Consider the following 20,097-nt stretch of genomic DNA (forward strand, 5'->3'; position numbering starts at 1 on the left):
ACAGAAACAGATACAAAAAAAGAAGACCCCGTCGACCGGATGTTCCGCGGCCAGTAGAAAGATCGGAAGGGCCCGCAACCGGGGACCACGGTTGGGTATGCCGGGGGGTCTAACTTTGACAGTCGGAGTCATTCTAGGTAGTAATAAAGTGATTGATGTGCGCTGGGTTCCGGGTCCCTTTCCCTTTCCCGGAGGGGAGCCAAGGGATCCGATGGAATGTTCTCTGTTCGGGTCGAAGCATATCGTGAGTGTGGGTGGGCACACACATAATCTTTTTTTTTTTTTTGTGCTCGTGCTTGTACCTTCCTTGTGCGGTTTGCCCTAAGCCGAAACCTGTGCCGATTTACATAAAAAGCCACCACCCAAAAAAGATCGGACTCGGAATGCGGCTCGCAAACCACTCGCACGGGTTTTGCTAACTGTTTGCCCGTTCGCTTATTAGCTCCAACTCTCGTAGCCTCTGATCGACGGCCAAGGCCAATTTTGTGCAAGTCACGTCCTTGCGAAGAAAAGAAAAAAGAAAGGTCACTGTCTTTTCTTTGATCCGTGCTTAGTCACTAGGCTTAAACTACTTTAGTGTGACTCTTCGTTTTGCTTTCTTCATTCTTTCTATTAACCCCTGCTGCTCACCGCCGCTGGAGCAAAGATTCCAGACCGTCATTTGTAAGGGTCCCTGGATATATGCCGTGACACGTCCTTCCCTGTTAGCTATTAGGCGAGAAGAGAAGAAGAGAAGAGACACAGAGAGCACAAAAAGACCACACCGCAAAGTGACTCGAAGAAGCTAAAAAGTACAGAAAAAGAAACCACGGCCGGAAGGAAAGAAAAAATTGCCGATCTGAGTTCGAGCAGTTTAGAGAGAAAAAAAAAAAAAACCTTTCTTATGTCTCTTACCCTGGTCTGCCTGCCTGTCTGTCTGTCTGTCTGTCTGTGAAAGGAGCTTCCCCTCCTGTTTCCGCCCATAGCTCCCAGAAAAGCTACCTACAGCAAAGCTCTCTGCTTTGCTCGTGTGAGCTTGCTCCAAGCTTCAAAGCTCTACCTAGTTCATATCACTACTGCTTGTCACCTTGCCTCCGTAACGGACACGGTACTGTTAGAGCAACTTTTAGCAAGCCTAGGTAAGGTACCTTGGCGAGCTTCGGTACCCTGCCAAACACTACAACTTTTGATACTGTACGGAGTATTCTGCTAATTTCACACTCTTTGGACCACACTGGTCGAGTCAATATGAGCTCACTACTAAATTTGCGACACCACAAATCAAACAACAGTGCCACCCAGTACCGAGTAGAACCAGTGGTGGCACACGCAAGCCACAGCTGTTCCAGATCATGTTGCACTCGGGTTCTACTTTTTGCTTGTCGTCGAAAGGAAAACCACCACACTATTGATTGAGGGGATAGGGGTATTGCTTGTTGGAAGTTTTTTTTTTTTTTTTTTGTGACAAGATCAAAGTGGCTCGTGCGGGCAATTGCGTCACAACCTCTTCTCCATGTACACACGATCAAAGCCCTTCTCCGAGACCCGCCCTGTCTCGCGGTACCCGAGGCGGCCGTACAGGCCAATGTTCTCAGTCATGAGAACGTGCGTGTAGAGTTTGACCGTGGAGAGACCCTCCTGGCGGGCGCGGTGCTCGGCAAAAGACATGAGCAGCTTACCCACACCCTGGCCTTGCGCCCGCGGCGCGACCGCTACGTTGTCCAGCAGCATCGCTCCCTCCGCAGTCTGCGGCACGAGAACGAGCAAGCCGAGGATCTCTCGATCGTGATCCTGCTCCTCCTCCTCCCCACGCCCGGTCACTACCGCCGCTGCTGCCGCAACCGGCTGCCCCGTGGTGCAGACCGTCACTTTGCCCTGCGCCACCAGCGCGCCGTAGTTCTCGAGCATCGGGCCGGGCTCCTTGCCGAGCCGTGCGATATAGTGCGAGTAGGCCGCGTCGACGAGGACCCTAATATGTTCCACGTCCGCTGCAACCGCTGGGCGGAGGAGGGGCCGCCCTGACGATGATGATGACGCCTGGGGTCCCGCCATTTTTTTTTATCAGTGCCCTCCAGATTCGAAGCCTCCAACCAGAGGACACCGGTCCGACATGTGGACACACTTTTCTCTTGTCCCGGGCCTGAGCTTCTTGCAAGAGTACAAGAGGCTCACCAACCAGGCTCTCACCGGTCTCTCTTGTCGCAGATCGCGTGGCACCGCAGTTAGGCCCGGTTTCCGCTTGTGTTGCACACTACTGCACACAGCAATAGGGTCGATGTTGTTTGGTTCTGTTCTTGGCTTTCGGTGGCGCTAGTTTGCAAAACCTCCCAACCGAATTGACTGCTGCTACCTTTGCAAAATCCGGACATGGGAACAAAAACCACAATACCCGAAGCCCATGAAGGTCTGGGCTCTCGGATCATCAAAAGCAAGGACTAGGTAGAGGCCTAGGTGGGGGCAACAGCGATTATACGGAGCACTAGAGCTAGTACTGAGCAACGTGGGATATACGAAATACAGCGCCAGCAGAGGTGGATGGACGTATTTTGTGAGAGTTCCGAAGTAGGTACGTAAAGATGACCCCGTTTCTTTGCTCTTGGGATGTGGAACCGTCGTGAGACTATGCTCCACCATACAACATTAGCAGCCCGACTTGCGGAACCTAGAATTTTACCTACCCTACCAGCTTCCGTTGCTTTTCCCTTCTAGCCTGTGACTCAGGTACTTTTTAGTGCCTAAGGCATGCACCAGGCAGGAAGGCATGAAGGCAGGCCAGGCCAGGCATCAAGCCCGATCGCGGCTTTTTGCACTGCCGACCTCGGACGGCATGGCATGTTCACTGCTCGACAACGTCAGCCAACCTTGATGGTAGAGAAACAGCGGCTTTGCCATGGACATGGTTCGATGCTGAAACAAGTTGTTTAAATTGGTTGGCCACGCTTGGTTGGCTGGGTCATGTTTGGCAAACCGTGGCGAAAGGTACAAGGTGATGAGTTCTAATTTGCACAAATTCTACAACAGACGGCATTCTTCATTTACTATGTAATCCCATGTTTAGGACCAACCACATACCTTACCTACCCAGGCTTCTGGGGTACCTGTTTGAGGGGGGAAAATGCACGGCATTTCAGTCGCAAAAGTGGATGCCAGCCAGTGTTGGACACACCTGGAGGGTTAAAGCTAATACCGTGCAGTTTTCACCTCAACAAATGCCCTTTTTCAAACACAGGAACCAAAGAAAATTCAGATAAACGCCCCCCCCCCCCCCCCCCCCCAAAAAAAAAAAAAAAAAAAAAGGCATGACATGTATGTGGCATCAGTATTGTTATCTCGTATAAACTTTTGTTTTTGTTTAGCATTGTATTTGGTGTCAATCGAATTTTTCAACACTGGTTCATAATTTTGCATATCCACTGTTTAATTCTGTGCAAAAGCCATGAGCAACAGAAGCAAATATGGAAATGTTACCCTACCCTAGAATCGAGTCAAATCGCGTGATGATTTACACGGCAAGACGGGTGCCTGCAGCGCACACCGAACGATGGGCTACCGTCTATCTTTTTTTTCTGCCCTTGCTTGCCTTGTCAAGGTCGGTCACTCCACTCCCCCAGCCGTCGATCAGTCCGGCAGCGGCAGCGGGAAGATTGGAGGGCGCTATACAGGGATCAGATTTGTCGGGATCCTGCAAGGGTCATGATTTATTCTTCTTCTTTTGGCTTTGCGATCAAGCTCCGAGGCTGTCTGTTTTTCTCCCACCAAGCACGTCTTCAGAAGCCGGTATGTGGTGATTTCTCAAGCCAAAAAAAAAGTTATGATATGACTCTGTTTTGCAGTTTATTCTTATTTTTTTGTGTGAGGTAACCCAAACAAAACCAGGGTCTCCAACGCCCTCTGGGAAAATCTCCATTTCCGAACTACTGGTCTTGTGTACCTTGATGATGGGATATCACCTATGGTAAGCTGCGTGTCTACTGTACTGTACTTTACCGTATCTGTGGCATAGTACAAAGAAGAAGTCTGCAACAAATGTGGTCGTCAAATGTTCGGACTCCCCTAGAACTCTCGGATCAGATTTGAGTGTGACTAACAACCAGTCAGCTTAGGTGGGACCTGAACACCCCCACCCATCTTTGGGCCAGGCACCCTCAGCTTGACTGGGCCTTGGTTGCACTGGTGCCTTGCCTGGGGCCAAGCCCACCCGCTTCCGGGATGGGGCCGCTTCTTTTGGCTTCTCTTTTCTCTGACTGCTGAGTTGTCACTTGTGGAGACGCAAGGAGGAAAAAAAAAAATTCCCACGACGCAACATTCCGGACATGACCGTAATCGTATGCACACGTGTTGAAATGAGGCCCGCTCATCTGTCTAGCCAAGACGTTTGGGTTCCTGTTGGAGGCGAAAGAGAGCAACAGACAAAAAAAAGATGCAGGAAAGGGGGAATAAAAAAAAGACATCCCCACCCGGCTACGAGCCGTACCAATGCCACAAACATTTTGGCTTGCTTGCCCCCAAAACAGAGCCCCAGTAAGGCACGGCTGGCGGGGGAGTGCCGCTGAAACCTGGACAAAGTACCCCAAGCAGTACACGAAAGAACAAACCTCTGCCATTGGGTTATAGTGCTCACATCAGCCTGTTTGGATTGCGGCCTGATATTGGGTTTGCTTGGCAACAAAAAAACCTTGGACTATCTCCCGAGGAATCTAGTGCACAGTATTGCGACTTATGTACAGTAATTACAACCTCCGCACTATGACCGGGTCAAGGTATAATGGCAGAAGGTACAGTCGTAGAATCAGCTGTTAATGACCGGCGCAGGGCCGTCGTCATAGTACGTGGTACATATCGAATGACTTTTTTTATCATTTTTCTATAGAAGAAGTAGGACAAAACTTGCATCTCCTCAACATCCTCGGGTGACAAGTCTTGTTTTATCCTCTCTTTCCACGCACTGTCTCTTTTTGACTGAGCATATCCTCTTTTGTTTTGGGTTTCACCGAGAATTGATATGGCACCAAATAATAAAATGTGGATCGCAAAAGGCAAGCCAAATAACAGAAGAAAAGCAATGAAAAAAAACGCCAACAGGGCGAAACCTTTACACCAAAATGATTGCTACTGTGCCGTGGGGGGTCTTTGCGACAAAAGTAAAGGGCGTCCCATTGTTTGAACTGGGGGTTGCACCACAATTGGTTTGAAACAAGCTGTACGAAATATGGAAAGAAAATACTACAAGTTGCCCAAAATGGCACGACGTCATTTTTGTTTCCATATTTGTCGGAAAGAAGGAAAAAAAGGAACACAATAGAGGGGCCAAAAGTCAAATACCAGCGTATGGGGGAAAATATGGACTTGTTTTGTTTTGGGATCAAAGAGTAAACCCCCATCGTTTATCAATACTAATACATGCCTACCTAGGTACCTACCTGGGACAAGTCAGGAAAAAGTTCACGCAAAGTTAGCTTTTGGGGCCTAGCTTACAAGTGAAAACAAAAAAAAGTCCTTTTGTTCCAACATAATAAAGAGTCACATGAAAATTGACGAACAAAAAGACTTTGTAGCGGATACCTTTGGTGGATCCTGCACAAGCCTCATGTTTAGAAAAAGCAAGAATGCAGAAGAGAAAGGAACCAGATGGACTTTGAATTGCAGCCAGTCACAGCTGAGAGATGCCACGGCTATGCTCAATGTCGTCACTTGGGAGCAGAGTGGATAAGGATGGTGCAATGCGACACGGTTGTGTACTGTAGGTACTGTAAAAAAAAGTACGAGCGGCGAGGGGTGAACGGACGGGAACATGGAAGTAAAGACGAAACTTTTTTGTCATTGTCTCGTACGAAGTCCCTAGTGCTAATAGCAGCCGAGCTGACATAACACAGAAAAAAAAAGCCACTCATGCCTATGAAGAACCCAGCTTCCCGGAAATCCAAAGCCGAAACACCTAGAAGTGCTTCCAGACCTTCTCAAAAGTGGGCAAATATGGAGAAGGTGTTGCTCCCGGAGTCTGGAGCTGTAAGGCACTTTGGGGTATGCTGCCCGCATTTGAAAGGTTCCCCAAGAACAGCCCATCAGGAGATCCTGCGGGAATGCACTGTATTTCGATATTAGCATGGACAAGTTTGTGGAGGGAAACAAATACGACTATGCGCATTCACTGACAAGAATTCCCCTCCCTTGTGGGGTGTGGCAAGCCATGCCCAAATTGTGCGGTCAGCTGCATAACTTAGAGTCAGTTTGATGTAGAGGACCTTTTTTTTCTCCTTCATACGAAATCCCATCTGGTCCTGAATACCGTGTTGGCTCCAGGACGCTAATAATTTGTTGCGTTGTGCATTGAGTACCTTGGCCTTGCGTCAGCTAGTGCTACGACCAAGTACGGCGGTGATCCCTCAAGGTTGCTATAGTACCAAGGACGCAGGGTTTTTTTTTTCTTTTTTTCTTTTTTTCCCTTGTCACCGGTAGTCTAGAGGAGAGAGGAGGAGAAGATTAAAAAAAAAGACACTAATTTGGGTGTTGCGGAAAAGGGTTATGACAACTCGCACATCTCTAATGCATCCAAGAGGATGCAGCTAAATATTTTCTTTGGACGTCCGTTCACTTCGGCTCAAAAACTGTCCCACACTCATTGTTCGGAAATGGTTGGAATTCGAGGTTTGATCGTTTGGAATTAAGGGCGACAAAACTAACAAGGCTCCAATGGCATGGGCATGAAGAACATGGAGCTTGTTGAGGGGAAGTTACCCCCTAGCCGGCCACTGTGCACTGTTTTGGTCAAGGAGAGAATTGTCATGTTACAATCACAATAATAGACCTTTGAACTGTCAAATCGGGAGGGAAAAATTTTTCCTTGTTGAGCGAGTCTCCAACAATGGGATTCAGCGCAGTTCATATGCTGCAGCTGATGCGTACATGGGTCGCCAACAACTCCCCCCCCCCCTAAGCATCTGTTCAAGATGCTTCTGTTCGCCTGATATCTATCCACCGCCATTTCCTCCAAGGCGCTCTCACTCAGAAATAATATGATGCCTTTTGTAGCTTTATAAAACTCCTCTCAAATTTCCCCACAAAAAATCAGGTGTATCATTCCGCCCAGTAAGAGAGAGAGAAAAAAAAAAAAAAAAAAAAAAAAAAGAAAAAGCAAAAAAGCCAGGGTATATCTCGTGTCAGAAAGTTTTCCAAGAGTCCAACGCGGCAACAGTGACATTCTGTTTGTGCCATGCGATTCCCAGTATCCAACGCCTTGTATCCGTCCGTATAAAAACAAATCAATCTCCCGGATGCCCATGCCAGCGGTTATGTTAAAGGTCAAAGGGTGAGGAAGGGGGGTTCGTGTTCGTGTGCTGTGGGGGAGGAGTGTGCATGGCAGCGCATCCGGCGTGTCCGTATCCGTACCCCATCACTGTTACTGTTGTTGAAAGGACCTCCAGAAGATTGATTAACAAAAATAACAGAAAGATATGAGAAAAACGAGCCAGGCTCGTCAACTTGTGAAACCAGATCATGTGTGATTGATTTGGTTCAAGTTTGAGAAGGGTGAAGTAACTTTTAATGTTTTGAATGATGCCGTGCTCCGGTGAAATGCATGCTCCTTTTTTTTTCTTGTACAACAAAGGAAAAATGGAGTGTAAGAGAAGTGTGTATGGTGGCTATGCGAGCAGTTGAACTGAGAAGAGGGTTTCGTTTTTTTTATCGTTTAAAATGTCGTAATGCTGATGATGTTGGGCTGAGAAGCCTCGATGACTGGTTCAAGTAATTTGTTTTTATAAAGGCGGTTTTGACGCTTATTGTGACCTCCTTCGCTGAAGCCTCACTTGCTCAAAGGAGCTGGCGTACGCTTGGAGTTCCCTCCTGGCCTTCTCTGAGAGCTGATAGGCCTCGGTGTTCTTCGCCGCATTGCTGCCCATAGACGAGAGGCTTGCGTGTGAGCTCGATGGCGACAGGCTCTGGCCAGACGCCGGGTTTGACGAGCGTTGTTGGTACGACTGGTAAAGCGGTGAGGCAGAAAAGTCGAAACCTTGGGGCTGGTACAACGACGAGGTGCTCGAAGTCATGTTCGAGAAGCCCCAGGCGTAGGACGGGCCAGCCAAGGCTGGTGAGCTGGCACCCGAGCTGGGTGTGGACGAGGAGGGAGACGTCTTCTCGTAGTCGGCCAGGCGGCAAGATTCTGAACAGTAGGTTGCACCATCTGTCTGCCTGTCACAGGCAAGACAGAATTGGTGATCCCACTGGATTTCGAAAGCCATCGTAAATCGTATATGTGAGGTTGAGATGGGAGTTGAAAGCCGAGGGGTAGGATCGTATGTAGACCTCTAGCAGCAATCTTTTGCTGGATGACTCGACGTTCTGGTCAGGATGGATGCAGCGGACTTGAGCGGTGTCGAAGATGATTGATTATAAATGTGTGTTGCAAAGTTTCAATTGTATGATGTGTGAGCGAGAGAGCCAAGCCGGTGGCAGAGTCTGTGAAGAATTTTAGAAGTTGTTGGAAGAATAAATAAAAGAAAAAAGTTGATATCCTGTAGGAGCTACAGCAGTCAGAGAGGAGCAGGAGGAGGAGCTGGATCTTTTGTAATTATCGTCTCTACCCTGGTCGGGCGCGCAGGCATCAGCTTGTACCTGATGAGCAAGAGTTCACCAATTTGGGGTGAGATGGGTACATGACCGCACTGGATGGATCCTCAGCAAGCTGTGTGTGGGTGGGCTGGCCTGATGACCACACAGAGATAGGATCCACTCTCAAAAAACCTGAGTGGTGCAATACCTAGAGGGCCCCTGGTCGTGCCATTCTGGCTTAGCGCCGTCCACCCCGGCACAGAGCTACAAGGGGGGTGAGAAAAGGGTTCCTTTTTCCTCCCAGAATAGCCGGATAGGGTACAAATACTGGCCCTTTTGGTGGATCCCACAAGGCCAGTGCGGAGCAAGGTGCTGTGGTGTGTGTGTAACTCTGCTCTGTGGAGGATGAGAGGGGGGGTGTGAGGACATCAGCCTTTGCAAGGAGGCAGAAAAAAGAGAGAAATTTTTCTGCACACAAATCAACCCATGAGTAGGCTGACGTTCGGCAAATCGCCATGGCGCTGCACAGTGGTGTGAGTGATGGGACTGGACTGCGCCATGGTTTCAATAGCAGGCATGTTTTGTCCATTGTACACACAGTGACCCCCCACCACCCATATCAAAGCATCATCATTCTTCGTGATAGCAGATGAGGATGAGGACGATGGTGGAATTTTGGTCATCCGCAATTATACTGTACTGTATTCCTTGGGGTCTCGGCCCATCGCAAAAACGCCAAAAAACCAAGTAGCAGCAGTCCAAGGCATGAAATGGAGATTATGTTCATCAGCCTACTGCGTAGTTACCACTGATCATGGTATTAACCAACAATGCCGGAGAAACGAGGGAGAAAAAAAATTACACTGTTCACGCGGGCGACTAGTGGTCTCACCCATCGCCTGAGAACGAACAATCGTGCACAGCATACTACTGCAGCCCGTCAGGCGATTAACGTACTATTGCTCGCCATTTAGGGCGCGTGCGACCAAAAACAGTCAGTGGCTGTACTGTAGAATGGGATCCAGATCTGGGCGGTGTCCCCGATTTTCTCCGTACCGCAGTAGACACAAGTCAACCCAAACGCCTCGATCAAGAGCAACGGAATGAATGTCGATCAATCGCGCAATGGGATAGGAGAGTCAGGCACGGGAAAGCGAAGGCGCAGAAAGGGTTGTCAAGTTTAGTCAAGTTTGGTCAAGTTTTGTTTTCTCCCCTCTTTCTCTACCTACTGTATCTGGGAACTGACATCCATTATTCGACGGTCATGTCACTTGTTTGAACTGATTGATTGGTAAATGAAGCGTGGGGGCTTGCTTCAAAAAACCAATTAATAAATTCAATGAAATGTGACGGAGGCTGCATCAGCTGCACCACAAAAACAAAGGACTGAGAAAGACAGGACGGACAACCAGAGATAAAGAGAGCCAGCCAGTCAGCCTTTGAAAGGCTGGTGGCGACAGGAGGGCCATTGGAGTGGTCGCCCGCACTTTTGCATGGCCTAATGTATATTGCATTGCGTAGAGTGAACCATGGTCATTTTACTTTGAATACCCGCCAGAGGCAAATCAAAGATTGACAAGACAGTTGGGGTCGCAGCGGGTAGGTTACCATACGCGCCATTCACAGGATTTGATGCAACCCTACCTGTTACCTCTCACATTTCTATCATGTTGGCAATCATACCACAAGAAGAGGGGGTTTATATTGTATTGCCTCATTGTCGTGCTAGCCCACTAATTATCAGACCCTTGAGATCTACAGCACCAACATGGTATTGTACCTAGGTAGGCAATTGCAAAGCCAGACAAAAAAGAGCTCCAAAAGCACTCTCTGTCGGCAGACTAACTAGACTAGCTAGCGCGTGGTCATGAATCCTACATATTATGAATTACCTACTTGCTACCAATCTCACCAAAACTACTGTACAGTACAGTACTAGAACTACAGTAGAATCACCCTATTTGTCGGTACGGACGCCTTCATGTCCCGAATTGCATAGGGCCCAATCAGACCTGCACCCACTTTTTCGCCCGACTGGCATGAAATGGGTCCGTTTCCCCCCGGCCTGCCTGGCGTTTATTGGCTGCTTGCCGCCGTCTTTTATCAGTTCAAGACATGATTGAGGGGTGTGGCGCCAAGACAAAACAGAGCAAGATAAAACTACCTGTTTCTTACTTGACGCCTTTACCACTATCTCTTCCCCTCCAGGTGAGGCCATTGAGGGAAGCAGGTGGACAATAATACTGTTACGAGATCTACAATTCATCTCCTCACCAAGGTACCTCCTCGGTTTCTAACAAGCTTCCACAGAGTTGGTCAGGGATTGTGCAGTACTGTTGGTCCACCTTCCCCATCTTCGCTCCGTACCACCCCGGATTTTTTGTCAATAATCAGGGTCACCCAAAGTACCTAAATCCTTGCAAAGCACCTAGTATTCTCAGACTTGTTGATTCCTACAAGTATTTATGACTGCAAAGAAGAGATCACGTTCTGCTATTTGGTCGCATAATGTCTCAATGGCGAGTCAGAACGAAGATCCCTTTCACGGAGCACGCCATTTGCACGCAATTTTTGACCACGACTGTCTCCAGTATAGCAAATATGCACACTTGACTTTTTGCTGGGTCCGGTCCCGTAGCCTGAATTTAACCATGCCGACATGACAGAGCAGATGTATCAAGGGAGCAAACTGTTGAAGAGAAGAGAGAGAAAAAAAAGAAAGAAAAAAAAAAGCCAAACGAGGGAATTGTTTTAAAATCCACGCACGCAGAGAAAGGCGAACCACTGGCGGATGGCTTCCCGTTTCTACTCCTTACTATAATTATATACCCTCCCCTACTCACCTCACACTGCTGGTCAAAAGTAGGCACGCCCCAACCAAGCTTACCTACTTTACTCAACGTACCTTACTTGACCTGAGTTATTTTGGACCTTCCCCCTCTAGATATCAGCACCTTTGGCAGAAACGACACCTGCAGTTGGCTCGCACAGCATGATGCAGGTCGTGGTCAAAACGGTTTAGCTTGGGGTGCTTCATGCATCCATCTCTTTTATCTGTCCCTTTGACTGGTTCTCCGCTTCCCGTCGACCAACTAGATTCGTGAGATTTTTTCTCTCTGTCTCTCTCTCCAAGAGAGAAAGACGACCCCCATCTTTGTTAAGCTTGCCCACCTGAGGCGTATAACCCGACGATCATTTAACAGGAGAGTAGTGAGGGGCCACACAAACATTCATCCTGTTTCTCCCGAAAGCTGATTGCAGAAAGATATTTGGTTTACATAGCCAGAGTTGCAGAAAGGCAGCAGAGGCAGCAGCACCCCACACCACCCTGCAGAAATCCTATGGCCCCCGTCGCCGGGCCTCACGCAGTAGCGTCGTCGAGTTTGATCGATCTCTTGTGCAGTCTGGAGAGGGAGGGTGGTAGAAGAAAAAGAAAAAGAGGAGAAGCCGCGTGTCGCTTTCCCCTACCTCTCTTCAATCTTTTTGTCTGTTTTTTTTTTTTTTTTTTTTTTTTTTTTTTTTGGCTCGTCGTGATGGAGGGTGGCCCTCAAACAGCAGAGAGTATGCAGTCAGGAAGAGACAGACAAGACAAGCTATTCGCCCCCCGCCCTACTGCTAAGTTGGTTCATTTGCCACTCGCGAAGAACTTTTTTTCGTTTAATCTACTCATCTTGATGCTTCTTTTTTTAATTCCTTTCTGAACTTTGCCAAGAATCAGGTATCTTCAGCCAGGAAATTTTGGATAACCCCCAACCCATACCAGACCCTATCTACATACAGCTTGCATGCGGGTTTGAGGGGGAGCCGACCACACGAACTCCACCTACGGGCATTTCTCATTTTGCCCCTGGCTGACAACCCTTGTCGCCGTCCGGTCTTATCTTTCAATCTTTTTTTTTCTCCCTCCCCCTCTTTGTTGTTCTCCTGAATGGAGAAAAAAAGCCCCCCACTATTTCCGTCTGTCGACAAGTCACTCGTCATTGTTGTTCCTATGACCACCAATCACCACTTGAATTTATCACGAAGTGTGTCGTGGATGGGGAATCCTGGTCACAACGCTACACGTATTGTATACATACACTCGATGGCAGCATCAGCAAGACGTGATATCCGTGGCAAAAGGCATCTTGGGTGGTACAGGAGAGGATGTGCAGTTACCTGTCTCAGCCTGCCTTGCAGCTTGTTTACATTATTTGTACAGTAAAGTGCTGGCTCATGAAACAAGCATAGCTCTGTTCAAGCAAGATATATCAGAGACAATATGGCGTAGCTTGGCTGGAGATTCTCTTTTATTAGGCTGGGCATATTGCATACGGGTGGCTTTGCAGACTACGCAGACTTGCGACATCTATTAGTAATGTGTGTTTCTGCCACGGCGACAAGACGCGTGATTTGGAAATGTGATAACAACCTGGGAGTGCTATGTACAAGGGGTGGCTTCGTCTTAGCCCTGGCCAAGACTGCAAGAACCTGCTCCGTTTGAGACATAAATACAACGTTTATAATAACTTGCGGAGTATAACTCTCGTTGACTTGAGCTATTTTCTTTTTTATAGCTCTTCTTTCTTCTTCTTCCTGTCCATATTTTCTTTTCGCACACGGACAGGAACCGTTCCAAGATGTCATAGGAGGCTTCTGAGCCGCTACTTGATAAGCGAGGTTGGGGAAAAAGCAAAACTAATAAGTGGCTTTGCTATTGAAGCACGATTCCCGCTCCTCCTGCTGTGCGGCTTTGATCTTGATTGTTCATGCTTCCCATCGTAACGTCCGGGTAGCCGCAGGTGAGTCGAACGATCAGTAACCCATCGTATCATCGAAATCGTGATCCACTAGGTTGATCTATGCAGACTAGCTTTTTTTTCATCGTACCCAATACGAAGCAAATGCCCTACTTACACTTGACCTACCTCTTTTCTTTTTGTGATGGCCATCCTGGCAATTTGCGACTGGGATCGGGCTGTACGTGGTAGTTTGTGCGGGGGAGGAGAGAAGGGAACGTGCACTCCACCCAGCCCCCATACCAACAGCAAATTTGGAGCGGGATTGTCCGCAGAAAGTGGGCAGTTAATGCTTGGCTTTTTTTTTTTTTTTTTTTTCCTTCTCTCTCTTTCAATTTCTTCTCTTTCTCTATTGGTGTGCATTACCCGATGGTAATCAACCAAGTTGAGTACTTAGGACATTGTAAGTCTAGGTAGGTAATATCGTCTCATCTTGTAGCGACATGAAAAAAGACCAACTCGACGAGGTTGAAAGGGAAGAGGAAACAGGACAAAAAGAAAAAGGAAAAAGAAAGGAATCAAGACTAAGCGCCTGCCAGCTACTACAGTACCTAGATAGTAGTAAGCTCCCCATCATCACATCCGAATTCCCGACGTCTAGGGCTAGAATGGACCCTGGTCTTTCACCCCATCCTGCGCTAGCTTCAGGTGGCTGAAGCGAGGAGCTGTTTCTTCTTACCTGCGACGATGGGTCCTGCAGTTGACGCCTGTCAGCTGAGCTGGTGTGTATGGAATTAATCATGACGATGGCGTTTTTTTTTCTCCAAATGCTGAGCGCTAAGCCCATGTCGGACTCGATATTGCAAAACCCCTCAGCTGCCCCAGTGCTTTGTCTGCCTTTACAAAAACACATGAATATCCTACGTCAAATACTCCTATCTATCTTCTTTTGACATATATAACTTTCTCTCTCTTAAACACCGTCTTATAACAAATGCGTCCCAGGTTTGATCCGTCCTGCTAACCGACATTCGTCATGCCTGCTGAATTTGGCAACTCTTTCGTAGTGTGTGCCGCGGCGCGGCTTGATTGATGATTGGCGAGGCGCCCGCCCTGGTCTAAACGCCGTCGGATACCAAACTCCTTTGGGCAGCCTAATTGCCTGCCGGCGGCGATACCATCGAGGGGGGAGCAAATCTAACCAAAGCCACCCCGGGGCAAAGGTCTCGGGAAGACATTGATTGCCATTTGTTGCTTACAGTACGAAGTAGTATTGAAGGACTTAAGATGTAACCCACCCCCCGGTAGGCTAACGGCACAATGGAGATAGCTGCAAGGGAGGGTAATAATCGTTTGCTCGTATGTTTAAGAGGCTGTGATATTGTAATCACCCACCCACCAATGACCCGTCTGCGTCCAGGGCTGGGTTTTGTTCTTGTTTGCTTGCATTGCATTGCATTGCATTGCAAAAAAAAAAAAAAAAAAAAAATGCAAAAGTTGATCGATAATGTCTTAGTACCTATCGCTCAGACCATTTTCCAGGCACATCCGTCAACCGGTCCCAATATTTCTGGGCCGGACTCGACGGTTGTAGGGCTGGTCCGCATAGCGCGCCTCCCCCTTGCGTGAGGATAAAAAGTGTCGCCCTTTGAACGGTGAACATTTTAGTGGCGATGACGAACCTAGCTTGATTTGTCAGATGGCATCGGTCGGTGCAAAGCGGGAGCCTTTCAACTATTCCAAAATGGCTTTTTTTTTTCTTTTTTTTTTCAGGGTGGCTTGCTTTACCTTTCACGGTCACACCGAGCGTACAGTACCTACCTAGCAAGCATCGGTACTTGCTCTCGTCTCCACACATGAATAACAACTGAGCCAACTCGGCGTAGAGGTGATGAGATGCACGCTACTTGATCTTCATCACACGCCTAGAAAGTCAGCAGACAATCAAATGGGTCTGAACAAAGCAGGTGCACATAGGTAGAGCCAAGTCAGTATCACTGGGAGGGCTTCAATAGCTCGGGAAAAATCCTAGAAAAAGGTACTATAGCAGAGCAGCTTAACAGACTGCCTGCAGGGGTTACTATTCAAATCGGAAGTAAACAACTCCAGTAGCCATCAATCACGACCATCATGCCCAGATAGCCTTTCTGCCAAGGCCGGGCGGCTGATCAGACAAGAGGACGTATGTACTATCAGTATCCACCCTGGTATGAGTGGGCGAATCTATCTATCCCTCTCTTATCAGGAATATTGATGGAAATGACCACTAGACATGGAACACACTCAGTCCGACATTCCGCATAATTATATCAAATATTTCCCCTTGATTGTTTCCAAGTTTATAGGTCTTGAACCGCCCGAGCCTATCCATCCCTCCTCTGGCTCGTATGTAAGGCCATCAAACGAAAGATCTTCAGCTCCGGATTTCTCTAGCGGGAAGCAGGAAACCACAGGGGCCAGCCAACAGCCAATTGAACTGCAACGCTTTTCACCGGCGCAACCGAATCAACAATGCAAGCATACAAATACAATTTACCTGAAAAGAATATGTTTGTTTACGTTGAAAAGCTTTTTTTTTTTTTTTTTTTTTTTTTTGCAATAGAGCTGTAAGGGGCCCTTCCTCTTACTGTAGTGACATGGCAAAACCATAAATGCTACTGTCGCAAAGGGGGATTCAAAAATAGCAGATGAAGATTTTTTGTTAAAGCCGACCCTCTGCGTTATTGGTTCGAAACCCCGAGGCCGAGCATGAAGCGATATTGCGTGCGCGGCAGTCAGGGGATGACTGGGTTTAACTTGACACTGCAAGTTCTGCCCCGCCGAGCCAGCTTATCTTCTTCCATTGACCAGAATTAAAGAGACGATGAGGAAAAAAAAAAAAAAAAAAAAAAAAGCCACCCCCTCCCTGGTCTCATGTTGTATACCTAGTGGAGAGATAAATTTACCCCATGAAAAGCTGTTTGTCCCATTGCTTGCAAGCTTGAGTTAGGTTACAACGGCTGTCCAGAGATGGAATGGATTTTCACAGTTATTGATGATGATTTAAAGCAGTTCAAGGCTCAGCCCGCGGCACTGTACTACTTGGCGTACCTTAGGTACATATATAGTACCGTAGTACTAGGCTCAGTATCGCAGCAGGGCCATTTTGGCGATCTGCGGGCGAACATCCTTAACTTGGATAGAAGAGAGATATGGTGTGCCTAGTTCTTATCATTGAATTAATACAAAGTTAATATAAAGAAGATAAAACTAGCCTGTTGTTTCCAATGCCATGCCTACTTGAGACAAATGCATCAAACTACAAGCTTATGCGTATAATATATGGGCAAGTACTTGGGCGGTAACACAGTCACTCTTGTATGATTGAAATGAAAAAAAAAAAAAAAAAAAAAACTACAGCAAGTTGATGAGACTGGTTACTACACTATAAGTACTTTGGGTACCTTATATACCTACCTACCACAATTAGATTTGTTTTATTGATATCCATATTTGCCATTGTTGAGTTGATTATATCATTCACTTTTTATTATCCGTTCTATTGCCCTGATACTTGTTTCTGCTCACTGCTTTTACCTGTATAAATATTCTCATACTCACTTTCAAAGGCATATATCCCTTTCTCCGATACCGAAGAAATGCGTTTTTCGTCCGTCGCTAACATTCTTCTCGCCCATGGAGCCATCGCTGCTTCTTCGCAACCTTATAAAGCAACTCATCACCTTAAGCGCCGAAAAGTTGCTTAGAATGTATATTTGTATCTTTGTTTTCATGGAAAGATTATAATAGACGGCATTACGATTCCGGAAAAGTAATCGGTACGGCGGGTTGTTATACGTTTTGCGAAACTCATTTTGGTGGCGATAACCACTCAAATGATGGCTCTGGTCATAGCTCCCGTCACGGCCTTCATCGCGACTCCCGTCGTCGTGGCTCCTATAACAGGTAATCGACAGACCAATCAGCGTGCTGTGGTAAACATCTGTTAGCCTACAAAACCCTTTATATATAATTTCCTTCGCAGGCGTTGCCGACTCAAAGAACTTTTTGTTAGTTCTACTAGGGTTGGAATCGGGCACTCAATTGGTGATACTGAGCCAAAAGTTTACCCCACTTGCGTGCAGGCTAAGTGGAGTGGAGGATGCGATGCCCAAGTTTATGTCAAGTGCTCATGGTGTCAAAGGTAGAGACTTCATATTATTCTTTCACAAAAACCACGAAACACTGGCTATTTGTTTGCCCTTATTTGCCGTACGAGTCTCCTGTAGATAGTTGGCGAGATTTTAATTCCTTCCACCAGCTTCCAAGATTTCTTTTTTATTCTCTTTTTCTTCAATGCACAATGCATTGCTTCTAAAAGTATATCTGTTGTATTAGGTTCTTTCCGAAAATATCTTGGGAGGGGCGAATGTTGCCGCCCTCCATCCAGGTTTAGGACTTGGCATTAGGCTCCATCATCCACTGTCATCCCCGCATTTTAGTAAAGCCAGGGTTCTCTAGGCTTTTCCGAAATAGCATTACCACAAGCAACTAGAGACCCAACATCATCGTACCGACGTCCCAACAGAGCAAATGTTGGCTGCACGAGACGATGGATGATCACGACTCACCTCGAACGCAAGGATTAAACAGTATGTGAATGGACATCAACAGAAGACAAGGACACAGAATATTACCCTGAGAGAGCAGTAGCCAATGTGACCACACAGGATAATGATCATATCCGAACACTGAACTGACGAAGTATCCGAGTGCACCCATTCGTTATCCGGCGGGTGCCTGCTGTGTGAGCCTCATGCACCCTCAACCAGAAGCAGTATGGTTTCCCGACGATGCTATCGCTCACCTCATGCAGCTGGCGTCACACTGGAGCGAATACCTCAGTCTGGGAAAATCTCTGCATCCTGAGTTCTATTGACCACAGCTGAACCCTGTCGCCTTTTGGAAAGGCTGAACCAACCGCTCTGTCGGATGACCCCTGTTGCCATGCGCAATCTTCCAGCTGTTTGCTTACCCAGCTGCTTTATGGGGTGAGTTCTTGGCTGGAATTTGTCTTCATCCAATACTGCCGGATGTGGCCAATTATGCTCTCGGCGACTAAAATACCTGCCTGCCTGGCCTGTTTCTAATGTTATCTGTGGATTCTGGACCCGACGAAAAAAAAAGTTGTGCGGCACAGTCAGACCCTTCTAAACATCGTCGTGGAGGGTTCCCAACCACACCCTCGGTCCCGGGTAGGACAAGCTCTGGCCTGTGTTGCTTGAGCATCTTGCACCAGAGTCTCTACTTCTCTCGTGTGGCTACACCATATCTAGTTATGGATTTTCTACAGCCCGAGCGGTGGATCGTGTCGACCTCTTGTACCTCATACCGACGGCCCTTGGGTGTGACCTCATCTCTCTTGTTATTATGCAAGGTCCCAACACTATGGACTTTTCATCATGGCATAGAATGCGAGTTTGCCTTTTTTGCCCCAACAAAATTACACCGAAACGTCCCATCGGAGATATGTTGCCACGAGGGCTTAGTGAATTGCTGTGCTTACTGTTTGTCAAGGGCGTCAGTCAAGCGAGGTATGTTGTTATTGGTTTATTTCCAATGTTCTGGTACGGTCCAGTCTCAAACTCAAGATGTCCGACAACCCGTGCCATGCTTTCACGAATCTGGTTTGGGCTTTCCTTGGATATCACAATGCCGCATGGTGAAATCGATTGGCCCGCAACGTGTTTTTTTGCCCATTTTCTCTTGCTCCCTACATATAACATCTCAGGGATATACCCCCCTTTCTGAGCCCAGACTCATGTGACGAGAGTGAGGTGCGCGTTAATCTCATTGTGCCTTGCTTACATGACACTAGCCGGAAGGACCCAAAGATCGACAAAGAAACGAAGGCGTTGTAAGCAGAGGCACGCTAGGCAAGGGTTCGATTACGGTGTGCGTCGGTGAGCATGGAAGGAATTCTGACCACGTTTTCTTCCTTTCTTCTAGGGTCCTGGGAGCCTGGCCCAAAGAAACACGATCTGCAACACGACGAGTGATACGCGTACGAACATGCAGGGAGGTCTCGGAGGTACTTGACCGCCGGCCATACCGGAGGGAAGTCTCTCCGCTGCCTGCCGACTCCGTGCTTTGATGATGTCTTTACATGGGAAATGACATGCTCGATTGCCCTCAACGGACTGTTTGTTCGATGTTCTTGACTGGCTTATTCTGACAAAATACCAACGTGATATCCTGGCAGTGCCCATGTCCACCAATCAGAGATAATCAATCGCTGTCTTTGAAGCTCGCGCAAATACTAAGTGGCCCTTGGTGAGATAAGAATGTATTCGGATACTTTCGGCATAAGCCAATGCCTTTGGTATCGGGCTTGGGTGAGATCCGTTCGTCCAGGTTTCACGGATAAATGGTCACCCAATGTGATATGTATTCACCCCCGTGCTCTCCCTATACTAGAGTATATATATGGCGCATATATGTCCCTAATTATGTCGAGCAACCGTATACAGTGTTACCAGTGTGACAGCCGTGGCCGATATGGGGTCGGTACCCCTACTACCGGGACTTTCCATGTGAAAGTTGAGTGCTGATATCGTTGGACATCCTTTGAAGACAGTTGACGGCTGCACAAGCCCAGCGGCCGAGTTCTGGTGGGTGAAATGAGACACTCTTGGATTCAGAGAACATACCACAAGGGTATGCCGGTACACTAAAAGGTACCACGGCCAAGTGTTGTTTATTTTGTTGTATCACCGCTGGAGTAAAGATCGACCCTGAGAGGACATGAGTCTGGAAGGGTCTCTATGTATCACTGCATGTTCTGGCAAGTATGCTGCAAAAACTTGCTGAGAAT

General features: G+C 47.5%; 3 protein-coding genes across 3 annotated transcripts; 1 reads left to right on the forward strand and 2 right to left on the reverse strand.

Annotated features, from left to right (window-relative positions):
- Positions 1 to 650: 650 nt before the first annotated feature.
- Positions 651 to 2,624, reverse strand: MGG_06637 (acetyltransferase). The gene has a single exon (XM_003709290.1). The coding sequence runs from the start codon at positions 2,029 to 2,031 to the stop codon at positions 1,477 to 1,479; it is 555 nt and encodes a 184-aa protein (XP_003709338.1). The 5' UTR covers positions 2,032 to 2,624; the 3' UTR covers positions 651 to 1,476.
- Positions 2,625 to 5,813: 3,189 nt separating this feature from the next.
- Positions 5,814 to 8,624, reverse strand: MGG_06638 (uncharacterized protein). Its single transcript, XM_003709291.1, has 2 exons — positions 6,133 to 8,624; positions 5,814 to 6,064 (listed from the first exon to the last, which is right to left on the reverse strand). Exon 1 carries the CDS (start codon positions 8,214 to 8,216, stop codon positions 7,755 to 7,757), a length of 462 nt encoding a protein of 153 aa, XP_003709339.1. The 5' UTR covers positions 8,217 to 8,624; the 3' UTR covers positions 5,814 to 6,064; positions 6,133 to 7,754.
- A 10,250-nt stretch (positions 8,625 to 18,874) lies between these two features.
- On the forward strand, positions 18,875 to 19,322 carry MGG_16142 (uncharacterized protein; the record flags this gene model as incomplete). Its single annotated transcript, XM_003709292.1, has 3 exons — positions 18,875 to 18,910; positions 19,102 to 19,140; positions 19,233 to 19,322. The coding sequence occupies 3 exons, from the start codon at positions 18,875 to 18,877 to the stop codon at positions 19,320 to 19,322; spliced, it is 165 nt and encodes a 54-aa protein (XP_003709340.1).
- Between the last annotated feature and the right edge of the window lie 775 nt (positions 19,323 to 20,097).

The sequence above is a fragment of the Pyricularia oryzae genome, chromosome 1 (genome assembly GCF_000002495.2).
Source record: "Pyricularia oryzae 70-15 chromosome 1, whole genome shotgun sequence".
In the NCBI taxonomy this organism is placed as follows: domain Eukaryota; kingdom Fungi; phylum Ascomycota; class Sordariomycetes; order Magnaporthales; family Pyriculariaceae; genus Pyricularia; species Pyricularia oryzae.